Here is a 13,754-nt window from a genome sequence, read left to right on the forward strand (position 1 = left end):
TCGTGCACTCAGCGCCACATGTCTCAGTTTTGACAACAAAACACTAGGAGCAGCCTACTGGGCACACACAGCGCACCCAAACGCAAAACTGTGCCAACGACAGAGCCCCGTGTGTGGGCTCTTCTATGGGAGCAGACATATCAAAAAACAATAATTCATCCACACAGCAGGGAACACACCACAAGCATGCCTCTAAAGTAGAAACCATCTCACTTGCACGCACGCACACAGGCGCACACACACACACACACACACACACACACACACACACACACACACACACACACACACACACACACACACACACGCACACGCACACACACACACACACACACACACACACACACACACACCCTCCTATTTGTCAGTCTCCAGACAGACAGACAGACAGACAGTCTGAAGAAGTTCAACCTTGCTGGCCCTCCAAAGTCCCCTCACCCCCCCCACCCCTCCAGGTGGAACCAACTGCACAGTGCCATTATCCAATCCCATCAGTGGCTCTGGTGTCAGTGCTCTTTAGCCCCGCTGGCTCTGCTGTAATCTGGTTAGACATTTAGACATGGAGGCTCTTTAGACCCGCAGAAAATAAGTGGCTGATTAGTCTTTGACTGAGGTTATAGAGCCGGCCTGGAGAAAATAACGTTCCCCTTTTCAAAGTCTCAGACTCGGCTGCAGCTCGCTTTTGAACCTCCACAGTGGAAGCAGGCGCTTGGTCTCCTCTAGCAGCTAAATAGGGTTTTTTAACATAGAAGAGGACCTCCAGATGATTTCTGGGTTCCCACAAGAGTGTCTGGTAATGTAGACTGGGGGCCACAGTCAAAAAGGTTCACAGAAATTTGTCTTCTGGCTGGTAATAATTTCACTCCCCGTTTAAAGAGTTGTGGAAACTACTGCTGCATGGAGAATAGCTGCTCCTTTGTAGCGAAACACAATATAATGTCGGAGCATTCTCTTAACCACTTAAACCCTAGACTTTGTTTACTGGGGTCCTCCAGGGGTCCGTACTCGGCCCCCTCCTTTCTTCCCTCCACAACAATGGTTCTCAATCTTTTCAGGCCGTGACCCCCTCCCAAATAATCATATTTGAACTGGGGACCCCCCACCCTGACAAGCACTTGTAGGAGTCGAGGCATTCAATATAGTTTGACACCGTTCCACAGATAAACTGTGAAAATAGCAGATCGACAAGCTCACAACGCCTCGCAACGTCTTTTTTTTTTTTTTTTTTTTTTGAGGTATTAAAAAGGTCTTAAAAGTCCTTGTCTTCACTGTCATCTTGGGGACCCCCAAAAACCATGTGGGGACCCCTGACCCACAGGTTGAGAACCACTGCTCTACAACTAAAGATGTGCCGATTGATCAGAGAGTGATCGTGATCGGCCCATAATGCCTCTATCGGCTTTTATCGGTATCGGCTTCGCCTCTATAGGCTTTGCCGATCTACAAGCTAGATCAGCCATTTTCACAATATTTATCAGTGTGACTGAATGTAACCTCGGCTTCAACTCCTACAAGTTGAATTGGATACTAAATGACCTCAGCCTGCGATCTCCTAATGTTTATACTTAATATACAATTTTTTTGTAAGAAGAATCATTAAATATATACGTAAATGCTGCTACAGTAGCACAATAAATAGAAGAATTTATGGATTTGATCGCTGTGATCGGGAATATCGGAATCGGCAGATACTGATTCCAGTTGATCAATGATCGGTATCGGCCCCAAAAATCACAATGGGAGCATCTCTATCTACAACAATGCTTTGATGTAAACGGAGGAGAAAACAAACACAAAGACAATGAGGAAGGCATCTTGGGAAATCACTAAATTAAATAATAGATAATAGGCCCCAAATCCCTGGAGACCAAACCCCCCAACGGGCCAATTTCCATCCCGGCCTGGAGGATGATCTCTTCTGGGCTGGCTGACACTCTGCACTCCTGCATCTCTCTCGGTGGTATCAATCTCCATGGGGCTTCAAGTGACAGGTTATAGGATTAGGGAGGACCCTAACGTCATCTGCACCATCGGCAGCTCATTCATCACCATCGTCTCAGTCAGCCCGGAGCTGGGATGAGATGCCCTCCCATAACGCCTACTGACGCACCGCCATAGCAAAGAGAACCGACGTGATTCAAACAGATGAGGGACGGTGGACGGGCAGCGTTAGGAATGACAGCACTTGGACGCGAATGTGTGTTGAGGCCGGGTCCGGGGTCGCAACAGTTAATCAAACGAATCGATTTAATTGATTGTAAAAAAAAAAAAAAAAAAACTTTAGTAAATAAAATAACAAGCTAACAACACGTCGAGATGTGACATGTTGTTAGCTTGTCGAGTGGCTATTTGTTTGTATTTTTGCATGACATAGTTGCACAACAATGTACTGTATGAAATAATGCAGTGTAGTTGCGACCGTAGGTCGCACTTACTACAGAAAGCTCCACCAGGTGTCCGTGCGTCAGTCAGTCCGTCACACGTCAGACGTCACACTTTTGCCCTGCTCATATCTCCGCAACCGTTGCCCCGATCCATGCCAGATTTTGCACACACACTCCTTACCTGCCAAACTACAACCTCCAAGGACCCCCGGAGTTCCAGGGACCCCCAGGTCCCTGGGGGACCCCCAGGTGTAAAAAAAATACCAAATGTGCAAAAATGACCAAATGACCACCCCCACGGGGCTGCTCACGGGGAATTCCCGGGGACCACCCACTCCTGCTACTCCAGAACGGATGCAAAAGTGGTGGCGCCCCCAGTGGAGGACCCCCTCCACTGCAGCTCACATAAAATGCCCTAACTCGGCCTAGGAGCGTCCGGGAGAGCCGGGGCCGGTACCTATTCGTCCGCCAAGGCAACGCGGAGACCCCACCCCTCATTTCTCACATGGCCCTCTTCTAGCGAGACCTACGGTCGCTTATCTCCCGATTAGGGAGTCTTACTGGTTATCCTTTATGAGACAGTTGCTAAGCACATTCAGCACATGGTCACAGAAAAAAAAGTTCATTGTATATTGTAAACTTTGCAATAAAACTGGGTCTAAAAACAGAGAGAGAGAGAGAGAGTAACAGAGAATGAGAAAGTATTTTCCCCGAGGCTATCAGAGCTCTGAATAAGGACAAAATCCTATGTGGATCTCTGGATCAACATGGAATGGCCCTCCATGTGGCTAGTCTATAGGCGCATTTCCACTGCAGGGCCAAGCCAGAACCAGAACCAGAACTTTCCAGAACCAAGAACTTTCAAGAACCTGTGATGTTCCAGAACCAAGTTCTGCTTTTGTTTCCATATAACCAGACCCAACCGGGAAGCTCAACTGGTCAGCCTGATTTGGCTGAGACAAAACAGCTGGTCATTTTAACAGCAGCACATTTGGGAATCTAAAATCTAAAATAACAGCTGTATATGTAAATACGTATATTAATAGTTACTACTTTCTGAATATAAAAAAAATTAAAACAATAGAACGTTCAAACAAGCTGCTATACTGTAGGCTGAGCGTTTGGTCGGTACGCTGCCTTTGCTCTAGGGAGGAAAAAAAGCGTCTCCCTCTCTCTCACACACACACACACACACACACACACACACGCGCGCGCGGCGCGCGCGTGCACGCACACACACACACACACACACGCGCGTAATGAAATGAAATGCGTATCTCCACTGTAGTTTGTTGTCTGTCTATCGACGTACATTTTCTTTATTTTTGCTTGGCACCGTGTCTGTTTGCTTAAATGCACTCGACACCCGTTTCAGAAAGACGACGGCGACGGAATTTGTTTGAAACTCCTTCATTTAGAACGGATGCTTTTAACTCCTTCTGGATATTTTCTTCTGTCTTCTGGCGTCGCGTCCATAGTGTTTCAGTGTTTCTGTCTGTCGGAATAGGATTTTAAAAATGACGGGGTTGTGTTGTCGTGAGAGATTTCTCCCAGTTCTCCTCGGCGTAGTCTCCGCTCAAGCGGCTCAACCAATCAAGAGCAGTAGCGCTGCTAGCCCCGCCCATAGGTTCCCAGAACTCAAGTTTAGTTCTACCAGGAGCAGGACCGAAAAAAGGTTCCAGGAGGTTCCAGGAACCTTGTATGGAACCGGGCCGTTCGCAATGGAAACAAAACCAGAACCAAAAAAATAGGTTCTGGTTCCTGAAAGTTCTGGTTCCACCTTGCAGTGGAAAAGTGCCTTATGACGCCAGTCATCAATGACACATCTATGATGTTTGAGTCCATATTTGGGCAGGGAGTCAACACCGATTGTTTTCCATTACAAACTTAAGTTAAATATTAAAAAGCCTATAATTAGGCCTACATTTTGTCTTTGTTCAGTAACACCCTGAAGAAGGCGTTAGCTGAAACGCGTAGGTGATTTTTAAATAATGTTCTAGCCCATTAATTAATAAAGGCCTTTTATTTTTAAAATCCACCTCAGTGCCTGGACCTGGATTTTTGTGCCTTTGTGGCACATTTTGTCCTCTTTTGCTCATTGTGTTCCACTGGTGGTTTGAGGGATACCAGTAGCGCCCCTGCTATTTTCTTTCTCTATATATAAAACATATGTGGATAAAATAAATCCATGAAAGAACTTTCTTGGCATACTGGTAGCATGCACAAGAAAGGTGGCACTGAAAACTACAGCAATCACAATTTAGTTGTCAACAGTGAATATATAGTATAGCTACTGCAAATACTGCAAAATACTGCTTGTGTGCATACAAATACAGCAAGCCCAAAGAACAAAGAAAACTGTAAATGAAAAGCACACTACACTACACTACACTCAGAAATGTTGTGCAACTGAACTGTATCAAAGTCAAAGAGAGATTCATTGTCTCTCAGCATCACGTCTTTGTGCTGCGTCCGGCCAGAGGACTTCGTCCACATCACATGCAATGTTGTCCCTTGGCAGAAAAAAGAAACTCTGGTGTGCTGGATTCAGTCTTGACAACACTCCGCAGGCCAATTCCATGTAAGAGATTTTTCTCTGATATATGGGTTTCGGTCAAAGACCTTCAACTGCTTCTATATGGTGGAGTAAAAGGAATGTATGGTGAAAGAGAAACATTTATTCATGTTGAACCACTGGTGTAACTGGACATGGTCTCAAATCACCACATCACAACTTACCATTTTGCAACATCACAGTGCAAAATATCTTTTAGTGAATAAAATGTGTTCAAATCAGATCTAAGCTCTATATGTACGACAAATAGCCACTTATTTGTACGACAAGCTCACAACGTGTTGCATTGTGAAGCGCTGTGAGCCAATAGCGATGATATCAAGGATTAAAGGATTTATAGTATCTCAGCAGGATTTGGAAAAAACTTGTCTTGCTTTGTCATTGTTACTGCAGACGTGGCTAATAGTCTTGACAGTTCTCCTTAAATCACTGATAGACAGCTGCAGTTGATTCAGAACACTGCAGCTCCAGTCCTTACTAATAATTCCTTCCTGCCGGCCCCTGCCTTTTCCTTCTTTTTATTCTTCTGTACTGTGATTTATTCTTAATTTTCATTTTATTCAAATGCATTAATGCTCTGTTAATATTTTTCTTAATGCTTGATGTTTTGCATATAGAGCACTTTGAATTGCCCTGATGTTTGAATGAGTACAAATAAACGTAACTTACGCAGAAATCATCACAGAACCAACTAGAAATGCACTCTGTCGAAGTGTGGCCTACTTGTGCGCAAGCATAGCGCGCCATGAGGTGCGCTCACCACTGGCACCACCACTTCCATAGAAAGCCGATATATTGACATCACCACTGGCATCACCAGGAATACTGGTCCCTCATTGCCTGTTGATGATGACGTTGCCAGAGATGCTGGTCCCTGATTGGGCTACGGTCTTAAACAAGAGAGGACACCGACATACATACATACATACCCAGCCGATCACAGTACTTGCACGCTCTGCTTGTATAAGTAACAAGCCTACATTGAGCAGTTTGAATTGAACTGAATAACACTCCCCTCAACAATGGCCATTGCAGTTCCTTTGAGCAAGGCACTTCACCTCCATATGACTGTTGTGTGATGAGAGAGTGCAACTCCATGAATGTGAACCATGACGGTGCAGAAAGAGAGCATGCATGCGAGCAGAGCTGCCCTAGAGGAGTAATGGAATGGTCAGTCTATTCCACACATACTGGCTTTGTACTTACGGTTCAGAGACTTTACTGCACAGTGCTGCTTCTGGCCATCTGGCTCCAACAGAGTGCCATGGAACACACAGCCAAAGTGACCTGGAGAGAAACAACACCACCAAGATCCATAGGTTATGATCAGTGAATTCAATCATATTTATTAGTGTGGTTAGTATTTGTCCGACTTTATTCCCGGATAAACGTTATTTTGCCGCGCTACTCCTTTCACAGTTTTGGTGGCACGCACTTGGGCCATATGTCAAACAGGCACGTGCACACATAGACATCAAATGGGGCTTGAGCCCCTGCCCTTTTATCTGTCTGTAAAAAAAATATTTAAAAGAAGAGTAAGTGAGATCGTGGTAAACAGTTCAAGTCTGAGAGATATTGAAGTGTGTGTGGCAGAGGAATCATGATGTCGAGGTAGGCCTACAGCTGAACAAGGGTCCGTTTATTACTTCAGCTTTGCCTCACTATAAATCACTTTTAAGCCTGTTCGGCAATTTCCACATAGTTTAAGAAGGCCTTGTATCGAGCCTTGAAAGCAACAGATTACTTGAACTAATTCATTTTAAGATAGCATCACGCTCACAGAATACTATAAGTCTCCCACCGCCAAGAAACCAAGCACCAAGGATTATTAATTAATACCGCAGAGCAGGCCAATATGCCTACCCCGTCTTGAGTTATAGTGCCTCTTATTGAATTATATCTCCTCTTTAAGACTCGGGGGCCCGCCCCCAGATTCAAAGTAGTGTCAGAGTGAACAAGCGTGGAAAACACTCTTTGGTGGCCTCTTATCACGTCCGCGCAGATGGGCCACGGTGTTGGGTTGCACCTCCCAACAATGGACCCTGCATGGGAATAGTAGCCGGGGACAAATCATCCAATGGCATTCTATGAACCCTGTCTTGATATCCAGCTTCTTTTTTTTCCCTCCAGGGGATCCAATAAGCATAGGGGAAAGGGATATTTGTGACACTGGCTCATCATTGAAGGGGGGATGTGGGCTTTTATTTTTCTTCCTCTCAGGGTTCTGCGTTGAATTTGATCCTGGTCTGTGAGCGGCCTACTTAAACCACACAATATGAGGTGATTTTACGTCTTGATGTCAAACTTGTGGTTTGATAATGCGGGCAATTAAGCTCTTTGTGGGTGAGTTTTTTTCCCCTTCTTTTGTATGGCTTCAGGCCCTGTGGCGGTGGAGTCTCTGCTATGACCAGAGGTTCTTCTGGTACTGTACAGTATATACAGTAGGGCTATGAGGACTGAGCTGTATGGAGAGGTTGGAGAAGACAGCTTTGGATAGATTATGCATGGTTGCATACAAGATATGCACGAACACCAGCATGGATGGTATCCATGTCAGAGTGTATAGACGGCTGCATTGTCTTTCATCAAGGCTACATTTCATTCGTGTGTCTGCCTGTAGGATTAAGACAATAGTACGATGCAGGTAATTCTAGTAGCCAGGTGGGAAAACAAACACAATGTGCTTAGTGGAAACGCTGTTGTTTCCTTTGATCATCTTCTCCTCATGTCATGTATCATCCCTGTCGGATGGAATGAAGCGGAAGTGTGTGACAAAAAAAGTAAAACTAATAAAACTAGAAAGATGCACTGGGAACTGTATCCCGTCTTAGCATTTATATTAGATATTGTGATGTCATGTGAAGCATGACAACAGCGACAACAGCGCTGCTACTCGTAACTGGTAACAGTAAACTTAGCCTAACCTTACCTCCCCCTGACCTTTCTATGTCGCTCTGAGGCGTCTTACTAATATATTCCATTTATTTTTGCATTGTGTTTTTACGAGTTACGTGTTTTCTTTTCTTCTTACTATTATTTTCTCTGCATAGTACTGTGTTTTATCTATCTGTCATTCAATGTTATATGAGTTAAAAAAGGGTCTCAATTTAAATAAGTCTAGCGCTCACTTGTGCTTATCCTTTTACAGTAGTTGACATTGTACCAGTGAACTGTACTGTCATGAAACTGTACCTTTTTCTGTGCAAACTTCTAATACATTCTTCAATCAATCAAAAATGCCTATAGCAGAGGTCTTCAACAGGGGGTCCGGGACCCCTAGGGGGTCCTCTGAGTTACTACAGGGGGTCAAATCTGTGTGTCATAGAATTTCTTTTTTCCTTTCTTATTTTAACCACTTGAACCCTTTAGCCAAAAATGTATATATATATATATATATATATATATATATATATATATATATATATATATTTATTTATTTTTGTAGAGGGGGAAAAGAGCAGACTATATGTACAGAGTGAAAGGTCAAGTTTTTTAAGTATTGACGGTGGTTACATATCTGAAAACACAAATTGACACTATATGGAATCTATGAAAAGGTTGTGGGGGTTCCTGCTTCATCTCTCTCTCAACTAAGGGGTCCCTGGCCTGAAAACGTTGAAGACCCTTGGCCTATTAGCAACCACACACTGTCCAAAAAACAAGACAAAAAGAAACATTCAAAGTCCCCCCACTGACCTCTTCCAATGACCTGGTTGAGGTGGAGCAGCAGCTGCTCCCTGGCGATCACCACGTGCTGCACCTCCTTCAGGAGGTCTGGGTGGAGGCAGGACGGGTCGATGTGGACCGGGGCCATCAGCAGAGGGGACACCAGCTCCCCGTCCGGCCCCAGAGCCAGGCCCATGCCTGCTCCCAGGACCCCCAGCCTCGGGGAGAGCAGCTCCCCGTTGCCCCCGTAGACGGGCGGGGCTCCGCGGCACGTCTCGGGTCTCTCAGAGCCCTGGTCTGCAGGGAGGAGAGAGGCAGGGGTCAAAGGTCAACGAGTGCAAGACATTACCGTGATGCAGTGGTTCTCAAAGTGGGCTCCGGGGACCCCCAGCGGACCCTTGGTGGAGTTCCGGCGTCCCGCAGCAAAATTTATGAATATATAATCAAAATCAATTTAACCACTTTAAAGGGAAAACAATCATTTTGGGTGTGGAATATCCCTTTAACCCTATTTAACACTTTGGCAATTTGAAAATATTTTCTCTTATGGGGGTCCCTACCACAAAATATTTTCAAGTAGTTGTTTGCGGCCAAATCCATATCAATTTGGGATGAAAAGGTTTGAACAGCACTGCTGTAATGAATGCTTGCAGAGGTTAAGGAATAAATACAACGTGTTGTGAGGGCAGAGGAAAGGAGGAAGAATAGGACATTGTGGGTGAAAGTAATTTTTCTTTCCTGAGACAAACAAGAAGTTAAGCTTAAGAGGGAAACAGGGAGAGAATGATTAGGTCCTCAAGAACAATGTAGACAAAGAGTTTCATCATTGAGCATACGTAACACTATTATAGCTATCTTAGATTAGGACTAAGTGATGTTAACATCTACGATAAGAAAGGAAAGTTACAGTTACAGGTAACTAAGATAGTTACAGTATACTCTTGCACAAATCAGCTACAATTCCTCAGAATCCCTGTACTCTTCCCTGGAGCTCCCTGGTACATTAGTGTACCATTTCTCTTTGGTTTGGCACCGTGAGCTGGCACCTTACAATATCCAAAACCCAAATTGCTTTGGCCCATCAAGATCAGGTGACAGAGGAACCCTCCGCCACCCCTCCCCATGCTCCCCTTGGGACACAAGCCGAAGAAACCACGTCGCACACCGATGGCATCAAGGCAGGTGACTAGCTGTGTTAGCCGAGAACAAATGCGTGAGGCATCAAGAAGACATGCGGTGGTCAGAGGAAAGCACGCAGCCCCATAAAGCAGGCCTTGAGGGAGGCGGAGGAGGGTGTGGGTGGAGAGGAGAGGAGGGGAGAAGAGAGAGAGAGAAGGAGAGATGGATGGAGGTGGGGGGTGTTGTTGTTGTCCGTCGACGTACCCTCCAGCAGGGTGGTTCTGTAGTCCACTGACTCGTGCGACACCATTTCGTTGGAGGGGCTGACGCTCCGCGCATTAGCCAGCCTGTCCAGGTGCTGAATGTGAGCCCGGCCGTCATACCACACCTCAGACAGATCTACACAGGGAGGGAGGGAGGACAGAGGGAGGCAGAGAGAGGAGGGGGTGAGAGAAGGGAGTTAAGGAGGATGACAGAAAGAAGAAAAAAACAGAAAGAGGGAGGGAGGGAGAGAATGAGAGAAAGTGAGAGAGATGGGGAGATGAAGAAGAAAGGATTGAGGATTGAGAGAATGAGAACAAGAGGTGCTCTCAGATGGAACGAGAGGAGAGGAAAAAGGGAAGTTGAGAGAAAGTAGAGGAAGAAGAAAGGAGGTGAAAGGAAGAGAGGAGAGGTGTAAAAGAAGGTGGTAGTGGTGGAGAGAGATAAAGGGTGTAGATGGGATTGAGAGAGAGAGGGAGGGACGGATGTAGGGAGAGAGAGAAACAGACAGGGTAGGGAGACAAATGCTTAGAGAGGGGACAGAGCGCTTCACCACTGCACCCATCATCCAACCCCCATGACACACCCTCCATCACCAACTCTCACTCACTCTCTCTCTCACACACGCACATGCACACGCACACGCACACACGCACACACACACACACACACACACACACACACACACACAACACACACACACACACACACAGCTATGCACTTACACATGTACACACACGCACACCACGCACACAAGTATTTCCCTTACCGTCGATGTGTTTGTTCCTCCTCCACATAAGCAGCGTTCCCAGCATCATCAGCAGCAGGCTGACGCACACGCAGCCTACGACGAGGCCAATGTAGTCCTGCTCCTGAGCCCGCATCACCGAACCCAGCTGTCTGATGCTGTCTGCCTGACGCCACTGAGAGAGAGAGAGAGAGGTCATTCACAGCCTCACAGGTGACCAGATCAACCACAGGACCAGGATGCGAGTTTAGAAACTCTTGGCTTGCTAAGGGAAACCACGCCCGCACTCATTTTTGAAGCTTGTGATTGGCTGAACCGGAGGTAGGGAGCGCTCCATTGTAGTCACTTGGACCGCGGCAGAGGTGCACCAAAACCTAAACCTATCCTCTAACCCTAACCCTAACCTTAACCTCAGTAAAACTAACGCTAACCTGCCGACGCTGTTGAAAACGAGCCCTCCTTCCCTTAGCAAGCCTACAGTTTCTAAACTCGCGACCAGGACAGCAACTATAGTGTTTTTTTATTGTTGGTGTTTCTTTAAAGAAAAGAATATATTTTCTGCCTTTATTCATAGTTTAGATAGACAGGAAACAGGGGAAAGAGACATGTAGTAAAGATCGCCTAGGTGCCTGGACCACTGGACCACTGGACCACGGCCCAGGCCATTGGTTATTTTCTTAGTGATTATTAATCGAACACTAGCACGTTGTTTTTTTTGGTTTAGTTTTTTCAATGAATTGACATCGATGTTTTATTATCGACTAAATCGATTAGAATCCTTTTGAAACATTTTGAAAACTACAGTGAAATTTCTAAATCGATTATTTAGTTAAAATCTATGAAATCGACTAGTTTGATTAACTGTTGTACCCCTACCAAATATGATGTACTTGGACACCATCTTTTTCCACTTACTGTAAATCCAATTTCTAGTAAAGTTTTCTTATGAGTTTTGATGAAAACCTTTTCTAAGAATTTTGGGGGGCGTGTTTTACGAAGCGTGCTGCAAATTACCGCCAGGGCCGCAGGATTCTTTGTTGCCGAATGTTTTCCATTTAGCAGGGTATTTACCAAGACTGTTACAGCCGCAGCGAGTTTGCCATGGCGCCCACCAACCATGATAAATCAACTATGATGTATACATTTTCATTCCCATATTTCTGCGGTCCTACATCAATATCCAACATGCATAACCTAAAGATGTGAATGCGAGCGCTGCTGCTTTTCTCTCATTTCACCACCGCAAACTATCATTTGCGGAATCTTAGTAAAAATGGGCAAATGGCCATTTATCTTGCTAGCATCTAGGAAAAGCCCCGCAAATCCTTTGTAAATACGGCCCTTTGTCTGTTACTGATGGTGCTGTGGAATGTGTACCTTGTGGTCAAACACTCAATCAGTCAATCAGGACTTTCATAAAGAGGTTTTGATTGGATGGAGGGATAACGTTGGGAGGAACTGATTCGAGCTATGGAGTTTGTGCATATGATATGCACAAACTCATATGGTTCCTGCGTGTTCCGTGACCTCACCCTGCGAAAAGCTGAAAGGAAGGAGAATGGTTGACACTACAACCATGTGAAAACAGAACTCAATATTACGGTGCCACCTCTTAAAGTGCCAGGAACATTCAGGGTCAGTTGCATATCATCTGGGGGAGATTACTACAACTCATAATATTGTTGTATCATGTACACTGTAGTTTGAAATAAAGATGTTTCTTTTTTTCTTCATCAACTGTCATACTTGTGAAAGATGTAATTTTTTTTTCTTTTTCTTTTTCACATCTCCCTTTGAAGAGGAAGATTGTTGACGATTGTTGAGGTCTTAAAGAAGTGGAGATTTGATTCACTGCGTCTGGGTACGCAGCCAGATTTGTGAGCATTTTGGCTAGTTGGCGTATCAGAAATCGCTTTTCCAACAGCCATCGTCTCCTAACTGTAACCGGGAATTTGAACCTCCCGTACGACACATTATGGTTGAGGGATGCGTGGTGCTAGCAGCAGTGAACTTATAGGAACACATGTCCAGCATGCCGCGACTGCTGCACTCATAATCAAGCATTTCATCAACTGGACCTGACACCCCCACACATATGCAATGTTATTACACACGAGCATGCAAGCGCTCGCGCACGCACAGACACAACACAACCCTGTGCTGAGTGCCTCAGATGGAGGGCAGATCACATCAGTGATATTGCCTCTTCCATTATTAGGTTTGGTGGAAATGTGGTTTCCTCTGCTCCTTGGTGAGATATATATATGTGTGTGTGTGTGTGTGTGTGTGTGTGTGTGTGTGTGTGTGTGTGTGTGTGTGTGTGTGTGTGTGTGTGTGTGTGTGTGTGTGTGAGTAGATTAAAAATAAGAGTGAATTACTTGTTGTCTGCGTATGTCTAGGGCTGGGGAGGTATGTGGTGTGTATGTATTGTATGTGGATGCATGTTTGTGTGTGTTGATATGATGGAGTGTGCTTGCATATACTATAGCCTATATGGCATGCCCAAGAGTGCACGCATGCCTGCGGCTTGCATGCATGCGTGTCTGCTCTGTATCCATGCATGCATGTGTGTCTGTTCTGCATGCGTGCGTGTGTGTGTGTGTGTGTGTGTGTGTGTGTGTGTGTGTGTGTGTGGTATCTGTATGTAAGCATAGGTTTTATGTTGAGGGACACTGTGATAAAATCTGCATTCTGCACAGTAAAGTCTTCAGTGTTCATTCAACTCTGAACCAAATAAACAGTTAAATTGCAGGTGTACCGGTATAAGACGTTTAGATAATCTCTTAAATTACAGAGTCGCTTTGGCATTTCTTGTTCACATTTACACACAGCTCATATAATCTATATGCTATATACTGTATATACTCACAATATGTAATCATAACAAAATTCCAGATGTTTTCATGAAGAGGCAATATAGACCAGATCGTCTCTAAATTGTTTTTGTTTGGCTCTTTATTGGGACATTTGTATAGTCCCAGAGGGCTAAGAGAGTTACAGG

The 13,754-nt window shown here is 45.0% G+C and overlaps 1 protein-coding gene across 1 annotated transcript in view; it reads right to left on the minus strand.

Annotated features, from left to right (window-relative positions):
- Positions 1-13,754, minus strand: part of met (MET proto-oncogene, receptor tyrosine kinase) — a 101,808-nt gene that overhangs the window by 13,471 nt on the left and 74,583 nt on the right. Inside the window, exons 13-16 of the mRNA XM_080737408.1 lie at positions 10,775-10,928; positions 10,009-10,143; positions 8,656-8,922; positions 6,166-6,246 (exon numbers count right to left, since the gene is read on the minus strand). Of these exons, the coding sequence (XP_080593534.1) occupies positions 6,166-6,246; positions 8,656-8,922; positions 10,009-10,143; positions 10,775-10,928 (637 nt within the window). The remainder of the gene's footprint in view (positions 1-6,165; positions 6,247-8,655; positions 8,923-10,008; positions 10,144-10,774; positions 10,929-13,754) is intronic.

The sequence above is a fragment of the Nannobrachium achirus genome (assembly GCF_963921795.1).
Source record: "Nannobrachium achirus genome assembly, chromosome: 11".
NCBI classification, from domain to species: Eukaryota; Metazoa; Chordata; class Actinopteri; order Myctophiformes; family Myctophidae; genus Nannobrachium; species Nannobrachium achirus.